General features: G+C 40.4%; 1 protein-coding gene across 3 annotated transcripts in view; it reads left to right on the top strand.

Annotated features, from left to right (window-relative positions):
• The window catches only part of ITGB8 (integrin subunit beta 8), a 106,104-nt gene that overhangs the window by 14,942 nt on the left and 69,287 nt on the right, over positions 1-21,875 (top strand). For all 3 annotated transcript variants that reach the window (XM_031940655.1, XM_031940654.1, XM_031940656.1), the window contains exon 2: positions 17,292-17,377. In XM_031940655.1, coding sequence (XP_031796515.1) covers positions 17,302-17,377 — 76 coding nt within the window. In that variant the 5' untranslated portion in view covers positions 17,292-17,301. The remainder of the gene's footprint in view (positions 1-17,291; positions 17,378-21,875) is intronic.

Genomic DNA, 21,875 nt, shown 5'->3' with positions numbered 1-21,875 from the left:
GTTTTTTGGTACTGCTCTCTGTTGCAACTTCCATTTGACCCCAAAGAGGAGAAAGGAAAACTGGAGAGAGGGGGCCCATGCCAAGTTTTCCCTGCAATTGAGAACAGGATGAGAACAGATTTCTCCTGGACTTGAAAACATTCAAGTTCTTATCTGGGTTCTAGTCTAGTTTATAAAGGTTGGGTTCAGAGAAAAACACCATGAAGAAAAGTGAGGGAAAGGGCAGTTGAGAAAGTGGGTGATGTAAGCAAGCAACAGAGCACTAAACATGACAAAAAGCAATAGACACCAGATCTGTGGAACCTGGATTTTAATATCTTGATTCTAGCAGGAGCTCTCTGCATGAACCCAGGAAAGTAACTTGATTCTTTTGACTTTGTCTTTCTAATCTGGAGAAAGAAGTAGGACTAGGTGGTTCCTGGAGTTCCTTCCAATGCTAGAGCATGGAAAGGGGTGTCTTTCAGTCTAGCATCTTACTAAACATTTATCAAGCCAAGTGCTAGACATTTTGCCACTCTTTTATCTGAGATACAAAAGGGCAGAGCTTAGTGAAGATACGCCATTGATGATAAACTTGGTATAGAAGGACATTAGCCCACTTTGTGACATGAAAGCAAAGTCTTAAGCCCTGAATTCTGGTTCTCCTGAATTACTGATTTATTTAGTAAACTTGGAAAGGCATCCTATCTCTTACTCTAGGGTTATCGTTGCTTTATCCCCACCTTTCTAATAGTAGCTTCTCTCTATTCCGTGTATATCTCATAGTTGTGCTGAAAGGAAATAGATGAAAATATGAGTTTAAAGCATTTTAATTATACATTAGCAAACACCTGAATGGTCAAACAATTAACTGAAAATCCTAATTCTATAATAGAAGCAAACCCCATAAATTAACTAAATCTAGGTAAGATTGATTTTAAGCATCTGTACGACTCCAAGATTGGTATCCATTCTCTCCACCGATATAAGTTATAACTCGCCATGTCATAATAGATGGCCCATCCTTGAAAGTTGAAAAATTAGTCCCCCTTGTGGCCAAAGTTATGATGAACTTCTCCTAGCTTAATTAGGTTAGCCATTGGACAGTAGCTAATAGTCCCTCATCAGGCCTTATTCAAGCCTCTTCAGCTCAGTAGCAGCTGTCAGCTGGACTGGCAGCCCTGGCATAGTCTTTCGCTGCCCAAGGTTACACCCATGCCCAAGGGAGGCATTGGAACAAGACTCTACTGAAGGTCATGTTACAGATGATGTCTTATTCCTGGTAGTTCTCATCCCTGTAGGTTACTAAGACATGTGATTTCTTCAAAACTAATGTTGTCATCTCCTCTTCTGCTTGAGATTTGAAATTTAGTGAACCAAGAAGGATTATATAATATTGGAAGAGTTGATGGTAAATGTATGGTAAATTATGAAATATAAAAGTGCCTTAATCTCATTTGAGTTTCAAAACAAATGCCCTGCAACCTTCAGTTGTTATGAACACAGTTTCACAGATTTGGAAACTGAAGCACAAAGAATTAATTGACCAACAAGCATGTGTTTCTTAAGCTGACACTTTAGGCCAGCCACCATGAAAGTAAGTGACTGATTCAAGGATAGAGAGCTACTCAACAGAAAACCTAGGTCATCTGAATCAACTGGATTTCCATCACCCCACTGATTCTCTGCATTAATAAGAAGATGCTTTATGAAGCCCTTGCTTTCCTGATAATCTCTCTGTGTAGAAGGCCAGATAAGTAGTGGTTTTTCCTATTTGTACTCATGGGAAAAACTGAGATTCGGAAAGGGTTGCCCAAGATCAAAAGCAAATAATTGAACCTGGGTCTTCCTGGTTCTTTCGGATAATTTCTAAGAACTGATGGAAGAGCCAAGAGGATAGGCTTTGTCGATCATTCAGCTCACACTCTTACAATTCACAAGTTGTCAAATCCATCACTTGATGTTCAAAACCACCCTAGGAGTGGTTAGTTGTTATCCTCTTTTCATGGATGGGAAAACTGAGGCCTAGAGAGACCTCCATGATTGACTCAGTCACATGACAAATTAATGGCAGATTAAGGATTCAAATTCAGTTTCCTTAATCCATGGCAAAGCTTCCAGATAGCTAGAAATTCTTGAGTGGATATGAAAGCTAGAAATTACAACTTTCCTTCCCATTTATGTCAACTTTCTCAAGCTCTTCCCAGTTTCATAATTCCACTCCAATCAACTTGCAGACAAGTTTATTCATTAGCTTTGGAGCCAGAGTTGAATTCCTAGCTCTCCTTCTATCTCTATGTGGTCCCAATTGAACTTGTTTGAAAGTTCAGCTCTCTCATCTATATATTCAAGGTGGCCAGTTTAGATATCATTTCAAGTCCTTTCTAGCCCTAAATCTATGACCTAGAACTATGCCCAAAGTGCTATCAAAATTTGACCCTGCAGTGTTTCTACAGGGCTTATATCCCGAAGAGATCTTAAAGGAGGGAAAGAAGCCCACATGTGCAAAAATGTTTGTGGCAACCCTTTCTGTAATGGTGGAAAACTGGAAACTGAGTAGATGCCCATCAGTTGGGGAATGGCTGAATAAATTATGGGATATGAAAGTTACAGAATATTATTCTTCTATAAGAAACCATAAGCAGTCTGATTTCAGAAAAGCCTGGAGATACTTGCATGAACTGATGCTAAATGAAGTAAGTGGAACCAGCAGGTCATCGTACTTGGCAACAACAAGATTTTGTGATGATCAATTCTGATGGACATGACTCTTCTCAACAGTGAGATTATTGAGGCCAGGATCCTCCAAGGATCTTGTGATGAAGAGCTCCATCTACACCCAGAGAGAGGACTATGGGAACTAAGTGTGGATCACAACATAGCAATTTAATTCTTTTGTGGTTATTTGTTTGCATTTTGTTTTCTTTCTCATTTTTGCCATTTTGATTTGATTTTTCCCATGCAGCAAGATGAATAACTATATAAATATGCATTATATTATATATTATATATATATATATAATAATTTATAATATAAATATGCATAAATATTAGATTTAACATATAATTTACCATGCTTAACATATATTGGATTACTTGCCATCTAGGAGAGGGAGGAAGGAAAGAGGGGAATTTGTAGACAAGGTTTTACAAGAGTTAATGTTGAAAAATTACCCATGCACATGTTTTGAAAATAAAAAGCTTTGATAAAAAAAAAAAATCTATGACCTAGTATACTTGGGGCATTCTTAGGAAGTAGTAGCTTTCTCAATCTTCTCTGAAGATTCCCACCTGTTGGGGATGTACAAAGCTGAAAATTGATCTTAATGGCTTCTGAGATCTCTTCTGAGACTAGTGCTTGGAAAAGCCCAAAAGAAAAAGCAGAAGCACCTACTCCTTGAGTCAGGAGAGTAAGTTCCTTAGGAACTCAGAGCCAACTATCTGGTTATACTAGACTCTTTCCTTTCTCCTCTGTAATCTTCCTCAGCTGGCTAAGTGGTTCCTTGATTATGGGTTCTGTTGAGTCAACGTATGGCTTCTCTTTGGAAGTTTCTTGAGGTCATGGATTATTTTTGCCTTTCTCAATCAATCAGTAAGCATTTATTAATATCCTTCTCTGTGCCAGGCACTGTGCTAGGCTTTGAAAATACAAAAAAAGGCAAAAAAAGATCAGTCCCTGTCTTCAAGGACCTCACGATATAAAGGGGAGACAGAAAGCAAACAAGTAGAATTGGGTTATTTATTGAATAAATAAGAAATAATTGACAGAGAAGGCAGTAAAATTAAGAGGGCTTTGTGTAGAAGATGGAATTTTCATTGGGCCTTAAAGGAAGCCAGGGAATCCACTAAGAGGAAGAAAGAGAATATTCCAGACATAGGGGATAATTCCTCGAGGTGAGAAATAAAGTATTTTTTCTGGGAACAACCAGAAAGCCAAAGTCAATAAATCTAAGAGTATATATGGGGGAGTAATATATGAGAAGATTGGAAAGGTAGGAAGGGACTGGGTTATAAAGGGCTTTGAATACCAAACAGAACCTTTTGATTTGGTCTTGTAAATGATAGGAAAATTCTGGAATTTATTTTATAGGGAAAAGGAGGTTATACTTATCACTTAAAATACTGCTTGGAACCCAGCAGTGCTTAATAAAGGTTTATTGATTGGCTGATCAAACATAGAGTTACTGTGATCATATAGAGATATGTCCCTCTAGAAATGGAAATGGTCTTGGAGATCATCTGATCAAACATTGTTACTTCACAGTGGAGAAACTTGATGTCCAAAGAGAAGAGATGCAAGTCTCACAGTCCCAGGCCTGAAAGGTGATTTCCAGCTTCTGACTGTCTATGGTCCAAATCCACCTCTCAATGTAGCAATGGAGGCAGTAGGGCAGGTGATCAGTCACCAAATGTTTGTTAAGCATTTACTATGTTCAAGTGTGCAAAATGTGAATTGGAGCAGGAACAATAGAAAGTGATTCCAATTGATTCCTCTTTGACCTCTGCCTTGACTATTTGTTACTGATGTCACCCTGAGCAAGTCCCTTCCATTTTCCCTGGCTCAATTTCCTTATCTCTAAAATGAAAAGGTAGAATTAGAGGCAGCTACCTTTAAAGTTTCTTCCTACACTATGAACTCATGAAACAATCTAAATCAACCAGCATTTATGAAGCTTTACTATGGTGCCTTTGTCCCAGAACTACAAAAAAATAAATAAAACAGAAACTTAGTTTCTACTGGGAGGAGTGTGTGATGAAGAGGAGGAAGAGGAGGAGAAGAAGAAAAAGGAGGAAGACGAGGAAGAGGAAAAGCAAAAAAATTCTAACATTTATGATTAGGAAGGTCTTCCTGGAGAAGAGATCATCAGAGTGAGCCCTGAAAGAGGCTTGGAACATTAAGAGACACAAGAGGAAAGGGAGTTTATTTAGAATAAATCCATTTTCGAGAGTTGATATTGATTTGCTGGCCATGTAATAAAATCCATGTCAGCAAGAGGTCTTCAAATTTCAAAGAAGCTTTAGTGCATCAAAGTTCTTTGTGGTCTATACTTTAAGAATTTCTTTAAGCTTTAGGGATTTTGACCTGAGCAGCTGTTTAATAGTGAAGGCAAAAGAAATAGAAGGAGAAAAGGAGGGAGGGAAGGAAGGAAAAAAGGAGAGTGGAAGAAAGGAGAAAGAAAATGAGAAAGTAAGAAAGAGAAAAGTGAAGAAAGGAATATAAGAAAAGAAAAAGGGAGAGGGGGAAAGGGAGAAAGAGAGATTCCTACCTGCCAAGAGTTGGAATGGAAAATAGGAAGAGGCCCTGAAACTAATGAAATGTGCTATATTGAAAACATTATCTGGAGGGGCAGAGTGGGAAACTGGTGAATATTTTGGCTTTTCAAAACAGGGAGTGTGCCTCCCAAAGAAGACAGCTGGAATGCATGGAACCTTTCCAGTTAAAACAAGGAGCAGAGCACATGTTCAGTCCGGCTTTTCCAGGCCAGCCTCAGCGGCTCTGAGCAGGGCTTTGCCCCGAGCAGCCAGGAACGCCTGGATCGGGGAGCTCTGGAGCCCCAGAGGTGCAGGGCTAAGGCAGGCTCACCCCCAGGGAGATATCCTGATTGGTGGCCACGGTTACTGTCATTCTGACTTCTCTCTTTGGGGTTTCTCCTCTTCTCTTGGGTCAAGAAAACTTCCTCAGATAGTGTGTCCTAGTGACAAGACCCAATTCAACAAACATTTATTACTCTCCTCCTTAGGAGAGGGTTGGACAAGATCCAGGAGAAATAAAAGGAAACAGTTCCTGCCCTCAAAGGCTTGCATTTTACCAGGGGAAGCCCAGGGAAGTGAAGGGGGTAGTTTGGTTGAAACATGGAGTCCATGGAGGGGAACAGTGGGACACGAAGCTGAAAAACTGGGCTGGTTCTAGACTTCTAAACCTTGAAGGCCAGGATATTCATCAATAGGCATTAAGTATCAATATACCAGGCACTCATTTAAACAGATACTAGACATACATAAAGAAAAAAGTAATAGTCCCTACCCTTAAAGAGTTTACATTCTATTGGACAGAATTTAGCTTCAATCCGGCCCACAGTGGAAAGACATGGAAATAATGTGAGCAGAGGAATCATGTGATCAGACCAGTACTTAGAAAATTTATGTGAGCAATAATAGGAAGAACAAATCGGAGGGAAAATAGACTAAAATAAATTTGGAGGCTTCTACTGTAGTCTAGGAGAAAAGGACAGGTGCTTTGAGAGGTGGGGGTAGGAGCAAAGAGATTGGTACAGACTGGGGAGATATTTTTGGGGTAGAATTGATAGAACTTGACAACTAATTGGGGTTAGCAAAATGGAGAATGAGGGAAGACAAATGGATCAGGTGGTGTGGAAGCCAGTATTTGTGGTCTTGGAGATGGACACACCTCAGTTCAAATCCTAGTCTCAGACTTTTGCTATTGTGTGATAGTGGATAAGCCATTTAGCCTCAGTTTCTTTATTTGTAAATCATGAATAACAATAATACCTATCTATTGAGGATAAAATGAGATCGTGTTAATGCCCTTTGCAAAGCTTAGAGCTTTATTATTGTTAAGGCGCTAGGATTTCAAGCCTGGATGATCGGGTTGGGGCTGGAGAGTGGTGATATTATTGATGGAAATAGAGAAATTAGAGGAGAAGGATGATGTTAGGAGAGATGAGCTTAGTTTTAACCATATTGAGTTTGAGGTTGATTTTTGAAATGGTACAAGGGAAAGAGAACAAAACTGACTTTACAAGTCAATAGATACGTGGGGTATTATTCTGCCATTGATACTGATGGTGTATATGATCTTGGGCAAGTAGTCATTCAAGCTCTGTGGGCCTCAGTTTCTTAATCTGTAAAATCAAGAGGCTCTAAGTTTCCATTAATCTCTAAATCTATGATCCTTTGAGCTGCTGATTGGATGTGCAAATTGAGCTGGGCAGCAGGCAAAATGTGAGGCTGGATATTTAGGAAAAAGTCTAGCCCTAATGCATAGATTGGGCAGGCTTCTGCCTCCAGCTGGTGACTGAAATTCTGGAAAGGGATGTATTTGTATCGCGAGAGAATGGAAAAGAAATCCAAGGACAGAATCTTAGGAGATCAACAGGAAGGATAACGAAGGCACCATCGATTTAGAAGCCATGTGGAAGGTGAGGTATGAGAATGGCAAGGAGCAGCGAACGACAGGGTCAGTTGTTACAAGAGGTCACAGAAGATGGAAACTGAAAAGAAGCCATTGAATGTACGGATCTGGAGATCGTCAGCCACCTTGGCAAGAGTTGTTTCTACAGAGTGATGGCGACAGAAGCCAGATGGTGAGAGGCTGAGCCTCAAGGGGGTGGGGAGAAACCAAAGCCTGAGGACAGAGAGGAGGTTCTTTTTCTAGAAGTTTGACAGTGAAAGAGAGAGGGGATTGCTAACCCTGGGGGTGAAAACAGAGGCATGAACAGCCTGCTTTAGGATAGGGAGACAAGGTATAAGGAAAAGAAGTGGAACTGTTGGAAGATAAATAAAAATATGGCAGAGGGTCATTTCTGGGGAAAGGTCATATAAGAACAAGCAAAGGCTTAGATCAAGAGCATTATCATCAGCAAGAAGGGAGACATCTGAGAGAGGAGAGGAGACTCTGAATGACAGGGGAGTATTTGGACAGGATATGGAAAGATTTCAAGGCTTAGTGAGAGTAAATCATTGAGGGAAGTCATCCTAACTGTAGGATCTTGGGTAAGTCATGTTTTTAACTTTAAAACAAGAGCACTGCAATGAAGAAACCTGAGCTTCCTTGAATTCAGAGTCTATGGGTCTACGAGGCTTTCAGCCACTAGCTTGCCTCTTCTCGGGAAAGTGGGAGAAGAGATTCTGCTAAGAGAGAAAGAACAGAGGCCATTGATTGCACTTGGATTCCCCACACAACGGAGCCAAAGGGCTTGGAACTTGCCCAATGTTCAGGTTATATGATTAGTCATCTTAATGCCCCACAAACCAATTATCAATCACACCATAGCTGTCTATTGTCAAGAAAAACAAAGCTACATCAGATAATGAGAATAAAAGTAATAAGAATACTGGTGTTAATGATAACAACTAACATTTATATGGTACCTTCTATGTGCCAGCTATCTGCTGAGCAATTTACAATTATTTCATTTGATCTTCACAGCAATCCGGGGAAGTAGGTGCTATTATTAGACCCATTTTACAGAAAAGGAAACTGAGAAAAACAGAAATTAACATGACTACCCTCAAATCACACAACTAGAAAGTTTCTGAGACCAGATTTAAATTCAGGTCTTCTTGACTTCAGGGACAATGCTCTATCCACTGCACCACCTAATTGCCCAATAGCAATTGCCATTAGCTCTGAAATAATGGCAGATTATACCATCTGTTTTCTTATTATCTCAGCTCTATTTTTGCGTTATTGTCTGCTTTAAAGTTTTCATAGACTCAGGCTGTAACAAATGGCCAACCAATTGTAATCAAAAAAATAAAACTGGTTCCCAAGAGCATATCTTGTCTTTATATTGTTTGGCCCTAAAGAAACTCAAGTTCTTCATCAATAAAATGGAGAATAATCCTTATACTTCCCAGCTCATATTCTGGGCCTATTGGAGAAACTTAAAAGTCCTCTATAAATGTGAATTGTAATTGTCAGTATTGTCACAGGGTCAGAGAATAGGACAGGAGTCTGGATCTGTAGTTTCATTGCTGTACAGAATTTTAAGGGGAGAAAATGCCCTCCACTGCCACTCAGATCAGTATCCTTTATGTTACTAAAAATCTTAGGGAGTGGCCAGAGCAGTGCTTTTTAAACTTTTTCCATTCAAGACCCCCTTTTGCCTGAGAATATTTCATGTATGTAAATATGTAAAATAGGTACGTGAATCAAACATTTACTGACAGTAAATCACAAAGAAATTGATTTTGAAACAATTCTTTGAAGTGAATATAATTTTAATATATATTAAAGATAAAAGTAAATTTGCATACTAATGAGATGGATGGACTTGTTTGTTTTTAAATAAAATATTAAATCTTGGCAGAATGTTTGACAGCTTTTACTGTTGCCAATTTTTTCATGACCCCCACATTCAGTTACATGATCCACAGTTTAAGAAGCTTTGGCCTGGAGTGCCATGGGCTGAAGTAACTTGCCCAGCATCACACAGTCAATTTGTGTCAGTGACAGGATTTGAATCTACATCTTGCTGGTTTTGAGCTCTCTATCCACTAAGCCATATTCTCGCTTAAGAACTGAGCTCCCTATAATTTTTCATTTGAAATTATACTAGGAAAGGGCTAGCCATCATGACTTCTTCCCTAAAGGAAGGGCTCTGAAGGAATTCTGTACTAATGGGCTCCATAAATAGCTGTGGAGCACATAAACTTGTAGGCAGAGGAGACCCTGATCATCCCCACTTTCCAGCAGATCACTCATGGAAAGAATTGGTTATCAGCATCATTGATTGACTTGGTGATGACTGGTACCTTGGGCAGCCAGTAGGGAGAACCACCAAAGTGCCTGAGGATGATGACCATATTCTTTTGTTTGCCATCCCCTCCATTGATTCCAAACAAAAAGGTCTCATGGAGTAGTTTCGATGTCCAGGATTAGATGATGATCTCAAAGATTTCTTAGAGCTCTACACTGTGGACTTTTGTTTAGTCTTTATTCATCTTTTGGATATGCAGCTGTTAAATGGTCATTTTGTAGATGTCATAAATGAAATGCAGTGTGATGCAATGGTTAGAGAAGTGGTCTTAAGACTGAGTAGATGAGTACCCATTGTTCTTCTCAGCTATCCAGATGGTTTATTGATATCATTCTATCATCTTTAACTCTCTTAAAGACAACCCTCCCCCCAAAGCCTACTAGACAGCCTTCTGGTACCACCAACAGGAGGCTCATGGAAACCACAGAGCTCCAACTGCAGCACCATCCCAGAGAAGAACTGTATCTAAAGGGAGAAGACTGGTAGGAAGCACAGAAATCCTATGGGATAGCTGGGTCCCTGGGAAAAATCACTTCAGTTCCTACCAAATTTACCTTCCCAATTCCTGGAGGGGAAAAGCATGACCAGAGATTAGTTGGTCTAAAACACATCTAGGAGTTTGATGGACTGGAAACCCAGTTAAGTTAACACTGTATTGTAGACAACACAAAATGAATGCCATTGGGACTGAATTAAAGGGAACAGCTCCCAGGCATGAGGAGGAGATAGTCCCACAATCCTCTGCACAGGTCAGACTGTGTTTAGTGCCGGTGCCACAAATAGGATGTTGGCAAATTAGACAGAGGAGAACAATGGAAGCTTAATGGGGGAGGATGGCAGGTCTTGAATCCAAATCATGAAAGGATCACATAATCTTAATCCATCAGTCATAGCATTAAGATGATTAATTGTTGTTCAGATCATTGATTGATGAGGATTGCTGTCATTTGCATAGCAAATGCTTTGCCAGGTGTTTTACAATATGTTAACTCATTTGATCTTCACAAGGATGCTAAGGAAAGTCACCAAGAAGCTACAAAGCACCCCCTATGTGCCAGGAGATAGAATAAGATCACAGATTTAAAGCTAGAAGAAACTAGTCCAACCTCCTCATTTTACAGATAAGAAAACTGAGTCCCCAAGAGGTTAAATGATTTCCCCCAAGTCAATCATATAACATATGGCATGATGAGAGTATCCATTTATTTGCAGGGCTATCATGGAGAAAGGGGATAGAGCTGGTTTTATTTTTCTCTAAAGCCAGAGACAGGAGCAACTTTAATCTACATAACCAGCACATTCTTACAATTAGCACTCCAATTAGTCCATCCATAATTTGTAGGAGATCCCACCAGGATGTCGAGCACATGCTGGATTAGGCCACAGGAGCAGAAGCAGGGAGGAGCTGCTGAGGCAGATTTAATATTGACATTAGAAAAATCTTCCTAACCCTTAGAGCAGTCAAGAAGGTGAATGGACTACGTTAGCAGAGAGCAATCATTTATTAAGCACTTACTGTGTATCAGGCATTGTACTAAACTTTGAAAACTGAAACACAATTAAAAAAAAAAAAAAGACATCCACTGTCCTCAAGGAGCTTCCATTCTAGCACAAAGAGAACTGAAACAAGGGAATGAGGGGGAGGGGGATTGCAAAGTCGGGTCAAAGGTTGTGGAGGAAAGAAAGCTGACAGGTGGTGGATTTCCCCCTCACCTGAGGCTTTTAGGCACTGTTAGAGACATTTAGAATAGGGAGGCCTTGTGGGTACAAGTTGATGTAGGTGACCACTGAGTTCGCTTCTGGGCCCCAAATTCTCCTAATTTCTTGGTCCCCACCTTCATCATCTATAAGAAGAGGATTCAGAGTTAGATGCTGTGTGGCAGCCTTACCAATTGAAATTCAGTTTCAATCAAATGTGTTCTATGGGAAAAACACTGTGGTCAACTTTGGAAACTGGACACCAATCAGGGCTGAAATCCTCTCAAGATGGAGGGTGGAGGAGGAAGCCATATACCCAGATATATACCCAGATAACTCTGACCCAAGGGACACTGTCTTAGAGACAAAGAAAAGGTCTGGGCCAAATTCTAGGAGTTATTTGAGGAGGATGAGCTGCCTTTCAGCAGCTGGATGGAGTTTAGTGCAAGGGACAGTAGTTCTAATGCCATTGGAGAGAACCAGGAAGTACCAGATCTGAATGGGGACAAAGAACAGGACTCATAACAGAGAAAGAAAGAAAAAAGCAAGCAAACAACAAAAGGTGAAAACACCACATCATGATCCATACAATCAGTCCCCATAGTCCTCTCCCTGAATGCAGATGGCACTCTTCATCACAAGTCTACCAGAACTGGCCTGAATCACCTCATCATTGAAAAGAGTCAAACTGAGGCAGGATTTAACCTGAGAGCTTCCTGGCTACAAGTCTAGCCATCCATGTATCATCCCACATGGCTCTACATTCTACATTCTACAAGGGAGTCTATGTTGCTTCTGAAAGTCTCCAATCCCAGCCGGTTCCTGCCTCCATGAACCTTCTGTCACTTTCAGCTCAGATCAGGGCTGCCTTAGACTTTATTCAGAATGGGACCTGACTGAACTGATCCTCAGGCCAGCTCTGACCAGCCAAGACTATCGAGGCAAGAAGAAATCCTCAGTTTCTAATGTAGCAGGCAGGCCCAATTTTCTCCATCCAGCCCTTTGCATAGCCTTGTTTCAAAATGAAAAATGAAAGCCTGAAATTTATCTTTGCCAAAGTTTATCTGGCTTGTCTTCTGAGAATCTGACCATGACACTCTCCAGCAGCAGGCTTTGACATGGCTCCCATGGAGGCCAGGGCTGGAGTCTGCCCTGAGTTCTGAGGAAACACAAAACACTCCTCCTCTTCCAAATCATCTGAGGCCAAACTCCTGTTTCTGGGAGGCTTCAGAAACATGTCCGTCCTGACCCCTGGCAGGGCCAAAGTGACCTCTCAAGCTGTCACCCATCAGGCCTGGGTGGGTCCCTGGATTTCCAAAATGGACACTGGCCCTCCAAATGCCAAGGATGAGGGCAGAGATGATAGGATCAGAAGGAAATAGAGTTCCTTCCTTTGCAAGTTGCACAGTTCCCTGGCCTCAGGATGAATGAGAATTAACCAATGTCACAATCAGACTAATTTAAAAACACATCCCTGCTCTTTCTCCCTCATTCCTGTATTCCCAGTACTCTGCAAGTTCAACTTGCAGCATAAAAGTCTTACTGACTGGGTATCAGGCTGAAAATATGGCCCAGCCCAGGGCCACATTTCTGTGAGTGTGTCCCAGGTTGAATTTCAGCAAAAGGAAACTCAGATACACCAACATGCTTGGATTCAGCTTTTCAATCAGTTTTACTGGCCCTAAAGACATAGAAGACCTCAAGACTGAGGGAGCACTGGATTCAGCATTGAAGGTCCTGAGTTTGATTCTTGCCCATTAGACCAAAGACAAATGATTTGCCTTCTGGAGATGTCGATCTTTTTATCCAGAGAATAAAGCAGACCCTTCCAGGAGCAACATGGTCAATGGATGAAATACTGCACTTGGCATTAAGAAAACCTAAATTCAAATCCCACATTAGACACTTAATAGTTGTAAAGCCCTAGGCAGATCACTGAGCTTTGCCTCAGTTCCCTCATCAATAAAATGAGGAAAGAGCTTCAACTATTCCATGTCTAAGGTCAATTCAGGCTCTAAATATATAATTTTAAACCCTATCAAGATCTTCTAGCTATAAACAATTTATCAGCAAGCAGTGTTTGCCTTTAAGTACTGAAGATCTGGGGTTAGCGCCTCTCTTGGCTTATGGCAGCCACTTCACTGAATAGCTCAGGATCACAAACCAGGGAGGACACTAGTCCTGGACTTCAAGTACTTAAAGGCAACCACTTCTTGGAAGTCAGAGGGGAGGTATATAAAATTAAGTGAAAGAGCATGTAAAGAGGAGGATGAAAAAAGAGTATCAGGAGAGATTCTTGCTTCTTAATATGATAGAGAAGGGAATCAGCATAAAATGAAATGAGCATGTGCCCCCATCCCCATCAATATCATGGAACTCTGACTTTCCACCCTTTCCATTTAGCTTTTCCCCTTCCTATCCCTAGACTTTAACTGTCCTCTGAGTTTTCAAGGGTGTCTGCAAAAGGCTGAAACAGATCTGGGAGCAGGAGGCAGAAGCATCAGGGCCAGTCTGTGTGGAAAAGGGTCAAAGGAGTCACCCCTTTGTCTCACTACATTCCCAGAATCCACTAGTCTGCTCTGCTTGCCCAAATTCTCAAATCTATTTTTAAACACCAGGTTTCAAAGTGAATAAGATAACTCTAGAACAAGCAAGGACAGGATGGTGAGTGGAGGACTGAACTATCATTGGGTCAGGGTGACATCAGTGTCTCCTGAGCGGGTCTGAGTGGGAGATATGCTTGATGAGTGATGCTGGGCTCAGGTGATAGCAGTCATCAGTCAGAACATGATGCTCATGTCCAGGGGGAGGGATTAATGGGCTTTTTGATCAGCTCCAAGACACTGTAGTTTGATTGCAAACTATGAAGAAAGCCATCAAGAGTCATTCTTGAGTCTATTTTTGTTTTTGTTTTTCCTAGTCTTAAAACAGTAGTGCTTGGGTTGGGATGGGGGATATGGTTTGGGAGGAGGGAGACAAATAGTTCCCAGAGGAAAACAATGTAATTAAATATCACAGCCAAAGATGGAAGTCTATGACAAGCCAGCTCAATATTCACTTAAAGTGAGCTGGGTGGAGGAGGCCAGAACATGGAGCTTAGACAGAACGTCATCTGAGTCAGCTTCTAAAGTTCCAGCACTGATGGTGGCCATGGCTTGTAGACTGAGTCCTTTTTGCTCCAAAAGAACCATAGATCCAGAACCAGAAGGGACCTTAGAGTTCATCTAACCAAGTCCCTTAATTTTACAAATGAGCAAACTGAGGCCTAGAGAAGTGAATTGTGCAATGTCCTACAGGTAGGAGCTGTCCAAGGTAGCATCCATACACTCACCAATTTAGGCATGGATACAAGCTACCTTGTTCAACTATCCGTTGTTTCATAGTTGATGGAACTGAAGCCCAAAGAAATTCAATAACTTGTTCAAGTTCACACAGATTGTAAGTGTTAAAGGTAGCATTTATAAGCTCATTGACTGCAGGCTGAAAGAAACCATAAGGACCATCTATTCCAAGGCCTCCATTTTATAGATCAGCAAATTGGATCTGAGAAAGAGGAAGTATGTTTTTTTTTAAATAAAGCTTTTTATTTTCATGCATGGATAATTTGACAATATTGACCCTTGCATAGCCTTGTGTTTCAGATTTTCTCCTCCTTCCCTCCTCCCCCTCCCCTAGATAGGAAGCAATCCAGTATATGTTAAACATGTTAAAATATTTGTTAAATCCAATATGTATAAACATATTTATACAATTTTCTTGCTGAACAAATCAGATCAAAAAAAGAAAGTAAATGAGTAAGAAAACAAAATGAAAGTGAACAACAACAGAAAGAATGACAATGTTATTTTGTGATCCACATTCAGTTCCCACAGTCCTCTCTCTGGGTGTAGATGGCTCTCTTCATCACTGAACAACTGCAACTGGTTTAAATTATATCATTGTTGGGAAAAGCCACATTCATCAAAATTGATCATCGTATAACATTGATGTTGTCATGTATAATGATCTCTTTGTTCTGCTCATTTCACTCGGAATCCGTTCCTGAAAGTCTCTCCAGGTCTTTCTAAAATCATCCTCCTGATCATTTCTTATAGAACAATAATATTCCACAACATTGATATGTCATAACTTATTCAGCCACTCTCCAACTGATGGGCATCCACTCAGTTTCCAGTTTCTTGCCACTGTGAAAAAGACTGCCACAAATATTTTTGCACATGTGGGTCCCTTTCCTTCCTTTAAGGTATCTTTGGGATATAGGCAAAATAGAAACACTTCTGGATCAAAGTATATGCACAGTCTGATAACTTTTTGAACATAGTTCCAAATTGCTCTCCAGAATGGTTGGATCATTTCACAACTCCACGAACAATCTATCAGTGTCCTAGTTTTCTCATATGCCCTCCAACATTCATCATCATCTTTTCCTGTCATCTTAGCCAATCTGAGAGGTATGTAGTGCTATCTCAGAGTTGTCTTAATTTGCATTTCTCTGATAAATAATGATTTAGAGCACCTTCTCATATGATTAGAAATAGTTTTAACTTCTTCCTTTGAAAATTGTCTGTTCTTAGAGGAAATGTCTAAAGACACTAAATAAGTCAGAATCCCAATAGCAAAATATTCTCCTGGCCATCCCAGCTCTGAATTCTCCATTCAGAACATTCATGACCAGTTTTTAGGCAGTGGTGCAGACAAAGTGAGACCTTTCATTTAAGCTATCATAGCAACACAGTGTTGGTACAGAAAGAATCATAATCATTGACATTTGGAGAATTGAAAGACTGAGTGATGGAGGGCATTGCAAACATAATTTCATTTGATCCCCACAACAACCCTGCAAGGTTTACCAAAAGTACTTCAGGGATTAATTGTCTCTATTTACAAAATGGGAAATTGAGTCAGTGAGATAAAGAGACTTGTCCATGTGACTTCTCTAGGAAGTTCTACAGCCAAGAACTGAATCTAGGTGTTTCCTGAGTGCAATCCAACAGTCTGTATTACTCAGTGCTCAACTTGGGTTGAGCACTGAACTCAAGTCGCATTACAATCTGGTTTATTTGAAGATACATCCTCTCTCTTGGCTTCGGTTTGCTCATCTATAAATGAGGGATTTAAAATAGATGACTCCAATGATTTCCTCCAGCTTGCACAGTGGATAGGGAGGCAGCCTTATCATCAGAAAGTCTTAAGTCCTTTTTCTCTCTCTGACACTTAGAAATTATGCAAACCTGAGCAAGAGTGTGAATCTCTAGCAACTCCCTAACACTTTATCTATGAGGTATAAGCATCTGATATCTTTGCTGGCAGAGAGAATTCCCACACTCAAGGAGACCACACATAATTGATGTAATATCCTCAGATAAGATAACAAAGCAGGGAGTCCCTTCTTCTTGCCTTCCTTAAAAAAAGAATTTATCTAAAACTATCAAATATAAAATTAAAGTCAATATTTCCTACTCTTTCCATATAAGCATTAAAAACTCTGGGCAAACATCATATTGATGGACTAAAATATGTGGGATAAAAAGAGAGACATTGTAGAATGTGGAAAATAGGTTCTTTTTGGAGTCTAGCAGCTACATAGAAAAATATGGCTTTGTTTCCTACCCAGAATACTCTTCAAGCTTACCTATCCTTTCTTCTGTATATTTTCATGTATTGAGTTTCATGGCAGCTGATAAATATTATCTGTCCCTTCCATTAAAATGTAAACTCGTTAAAGGCAGAGAATGATTTTTCCTGTCTTTATACCCTTAGTATTTAACAAGGTATTTGCCTTAACAAGTATAGAAGAAGTATTAGTTATGATAATAAATAGAATAGAATAGAATAAATTCTTTTGAATTGAGTGGTTGATTGATTGAAATCATTCAATCCTTCTTGGTTTCAGTAACTGTAAGATAAATAAGTGTGGAGGGGGACAGAAAGAAACTATATAACACCTAGCATCTCTTCTAGTCCTAAATCAAAGACGTCTGCCTTCTCCAGTATAAATGTGCTTGTCTTTCAAAATCTTGTCGGCTAGGTCATTTGTCAAGGGTCAAATGGTAGGGAACTTCCCAAGGAAGAGAGCTTATTAATAACTCATTATTTTGTCCTTGATTACAGAAGAGAACAGATGTACCAGCTCGAATGCAGCAACATGTACCAAGTGCCTGGGGCTGGGTCCGGAGTGTGGATGGTGTGCCCAAGAGGTAGGCTCGTGGTCTGTTACTAAGCTGGATTCCGTGACCTTAGTCAATTGGGTCGAGGAAATACCCAATGGAAAGAAAGGGAGGGAGGGAAAGAGGGCCATTGGGACAATTTTCCTAGACCTTATTATTGGAGACAGCCTATCTGGCTTTATGAAAATAAAGTGTAACCTTTTTATTAGGAAAATTACAGTAATTTAAAAATAAAGTGCAAACCACTTTATGTTTTCCATCTGGTCCATAGACAGCATTGGCAGACAGAGATAGTCCCTTTTTGTAGGCTCAGCCGACTTTGGCACGGTGTGCCGGCCCTCATTTATTTTAAGCATTTAATTATATTTCCAAGCTGAATCACGCTCATGTATAGGCTTATTAAATGTCAACAAGCTAATTTATTAGTTGTGTTTCATTTGTCTGTTTGAAATACTTGGAGATAAGTCCTGCTCTCCATTACACTGCATGGTACAGCACTTCCTTTGTAACTAATGGAAAAAATGATACATTCACTCTGACTTTCTCTATCTTTTTGTCTCTGTGTGTGTATGTCTTTTTGTCTCTGTCTATCTCTGTGTCTGTATGTCTCTCTCTTTTTCTTTTGCCTTCTGTCTTCTTTCTCGCTCTCTGATATGTGAAGCTGATCTGTCAATTATCATGAGAGGTTGCGATCCGGGTCCTGGAGCGTTATGTGTCATAAGTATTGTATTTCTGCTTTCTGCCAAAATCAGCAGAATTCCAAAGCCTATTACCACTAAAAAAATCCCCAAGGAGCAAATCTTGATGGGGTCTTGGAGTGTTTAAGTTACTGGGGTCATCATCTCTATGTGTGCGATTGGTAATCCATGGATGGAGACTGCCTAGATTTATTCATTATGTTATTGCCTTATTGAGACCCTCTGCTGATTTGGGTGTCTGTCCTTGTGGATCCATGCAGGAGGGTTAAATTTAGGTATTCATGAATGGCTGGTAGGTTGAGCATCCAGGGGGTTCTTAAAAGTAAAAGGTCACATGACTCCAGAATTGGAATTCTGAAGTTTTTTTTGTGTCATGGACTCCTTGAGCAGTCTGGTGGTAAAGCCTGTGGACCCTTTATTAGAATCAAGTTTTAACTGTATAAAATACAATACAAAAGAAAAAATATATATTGAAATGCTGTTATATATTTTTAAATATATAAAAGGTCATGGACCCCAACTTAAGAATCCCCATTTTAGGGTATCTCATACTATTTGCAAAGTATGGAAGGGCTTCTGCCAGATAGACCACAGGTCGTGATGGGGAGAGAGCACTGAGCCATAGGACATTGGGTCACAATGGAGGATACTGAGACATTGGATCCCGGGACCTAGAGAGAGAGATCTAGCAGAGTTCTCTGACTTTTAAGATGAGGAAACTGAGACACAATGAGATGAAACAATTTGTTCCACAGGTAATAAATGGCTCAGCTGCATCTAAGTCTCAATCCTACAGCTTTGAATTTCATGCTTTCCTCACTACACTGTGATCTAAGCTCAGTTACTTACTAGGTGTGGAAGCACAGGCAAATCACAGAATCTCTCTGAGCCTCAGTTTCCTTTCATATCAAATGAAAAAAATACTTGTTCTACTTTTCTCAGAAAGCTATATTAAGAAAAGTTTTCTCAATCTTATAAGGCTTATAGAAATGTGGGCAATCCCCAGTCCGGGCCACCTGTCCTCTGGCCTTCCCCTTCCACCAAAACTTGGATTCCCACCCTTGGTGTCTTGAGCACTGAGATGTGAGACACTGCTGCCCTCAAGGAGCTTAGAATCTATTGAGAGGAAAACAATACACAAAAGGAAGTAGGAAAGGATGGGAGGATAATGGAGATAACCAGCATAGAGGCATCTTGTTCTATAGAGTTGAAACCAGGTATGGTAATAAACGCAGAGCAGAAGGGACTGGGAGCCTGGTTGCTGCCCTGTACAAAAACACTGGGAATAGCCCAGTCTCCCTCCCTCCAGTCAAAGGAAAGGAGGCTGAGGGATGTGTTGTCAGTCAAGGCTAGAGTCAGCAGCATGGTAGTATGATTAGATGTGATGAGCTTATCCTGGGAAAGATGTCTTGTTCTGAAGATGGAAGCAGGCAGACTGGTAGATGCCCAACTACCACAGGACTTCCCAACCATCTCCAAATTCCTGCTTCCCAATGCAGAATCCCCCCCATATACTCACATAGTATGACCGGCTCCCATTAGCAACTCACCTTTGCATGGGCCACAGGAGGGGATGTCAAAGTTGATGGAAGTGAATCCAGAGTTCTGAAGCTGCCCCTCCTGTCCTAAAGCTGACTCCCCTCCTCCTTTTTCTTTATTGATAGATTTCCCCCCTTTTCACAGAGAGGGTTAAGGTCACATGAAGCCTTTCTCTTTGCCATTTCCAGTAAGTGGATTGTCACTAAGAGCAGAAACTAACTGGTTTGGTCTTTCTTTTCCCAATGCTTACCATAGTGCCTTGTATTTATTAAGTGGTGAATGCATATTGAATTTTCAAATCAATCAGAGGACCGAGGAAGAGTAGAAACTTTGCTGGAAATGTCCCAAACCAGCACCGCTATCTTTTTTTTTTTATTATAGCTTTTTATCTACAAAACATATTCATAGATAATTTTTCAACATTGGCCCTTGAAAAACCTTCTCTTCCAACTTCTCCCTCGCCTAGATGGCAGGTAGTCTAATACATGTTAAATGTTAAAGTATATGTTAAATAAAATATATGTATACATATTTATCTTGCTTCTCAAGAAAGGTCAGATGTAGAAAGAAGGCAAGAAAAACAAAAATGCAAGCAGACAATAATAGAAAGAATAGCACCACTATCTTACTAAATGTATGAAGAATTTCTAGGATGGTAGGATAGGAGATGTAAACCCACAAAGAATGTCAGGGGCTACCTAGTACAGCCTCTGCACTTTATAGATAATGAAGCTAAAGCTATCAGAATTAAAAGACATATTCAAGGCCACACTGCTCATAAGGGTTGAAGGAAGAATTTGAACTCAGACTTTCTTGAGGCACCACACTTCCCCAGGTTAAAATGATCACTCCATCCCAATTCTCTTATTTCAAAGTTCGATAAGTGAGCCCCAAGAGATGATGTTATTTGCCCAAAATCACACAGGTAGCACGTGGCAAATCTGAGACTCCACCAGCTTCCCCCACTCCCAATGCAGGCCCTTTTGCAAGTATTCCAGACTCTAATGGAAACCATGGCTTTTGCTTCCTGTTCTAGTGTTTTAATAATATTCCCGGAGAGCTGCTACAAGTGCCAGGAGGCTATCAGCTGTGGCTGTGGTATGTTTTAGCCAGAGTGGTTTGGCACAAGACTGAAAACTCGATATAAATTCCAGTTCTCGGCCAAATTTCTTCCTAGCCAGATTATGAGGACTATAGAAATGGCAGAGCTGGAACTAGGGCAGGGCCTTTGGGTCTTTGCCCTTAGCCTCTGATAACATTTAAAGTCCTTCTGCCCTCAAAAATAACTGAGATTAGCACCTGACACACAAAATTAAAATAAGAAACAACCAAAAATGGATAAGAGATAGAGCTAGCATCAGAGGCAGAAAGATGTAGGTTCAAGTCATACCCACACACTTAGTTTCCCATTTGTTTCAATCATATCTAACTCTTTGTGATCCCATTTTGAGGTTTCTTGGCAAAGGTAATGGAGTGGTTGGCCATCTCCTTTTCCAGATCACTTTTTGGATGAGGAAACTGAGGCAAATAACATTAAATGATTTGTTCAGGGTTGTACACCTTGAATTCAGATCTTCCTGAGTCCAGTCCTAGTGCTCTCTCCACTGCATTGTCTAGCTGCACCCCTCTGACACACACTAGCTGTGCAATGCTTGAGGCTACTGTATGATTATGAGTTGCAGATAAACCATCAACCCACATTGGTAGAGATTCATCTGTCCATCACTCTTTCCCTCCTTTCTTCCCTCTATCCAGGGAGGAGATGATACTCTTACCTACAGATGCTCTTAAAAGCATTTTTTTCCCTCTTTTGTAGCTTTAAGTCCTCCCAGTATATTTTGGATTTTACTGGTTAGATTTCTCTCTTAAGGACAAGGCCTTAAACCAAAACCAATCTGATTCTAATGGCCACTAATAGGTCCTAGGCCAAGCCCCATTTGGTCATTGTTTGGATCCTGATGTGAATAACAGTCATTTCTGCTTTGGACAAAAACCCCAAGAGTCCCCCCCCCAGATTCATTCATTTAGATTTTTTTTGGATGAGGTGAAAGAGAATCTTTGCCTCAATTGCTTTAATTCCTAAACTGAACTGAAATTTGTTAGCTTAATCTTAGGTTAAAAAGGGCACAGTCTCCCATTTCATCCAGGACCATCTCCAGTCATCTTGGTTTATAGCTTGGCTTTGGAGGGGAAAGTGAAGCAGGTGACCTTGCACAGTTCTCTCTCACTTAAATCTAATTCACTAGCATGTTATGGCATCACCTCTTTGATGTCATGATCCTCTTCAAGAA

This window comes from Sarcophilus harrisii, chromosome 5 (genome assembly GCF_902635505.1).
Source record: "Sarcophilus harrisii chromosome 5, mSarHar1.11, whole genome shotgun sequence".
Taxonomy (NCBI): domain Eukaryota; kingdom Metazoa; phylum Chordata; class Mammalia; order Dasyuromorphia; family Dasyuridae; genus Sarcophilus; species Sarcophilus harrisii.
The sequence above is the reverse complement of the archived record's forward strand: the minus strand, read 5'-3'. Positions and strand labels throughout refer to the sequence as shown.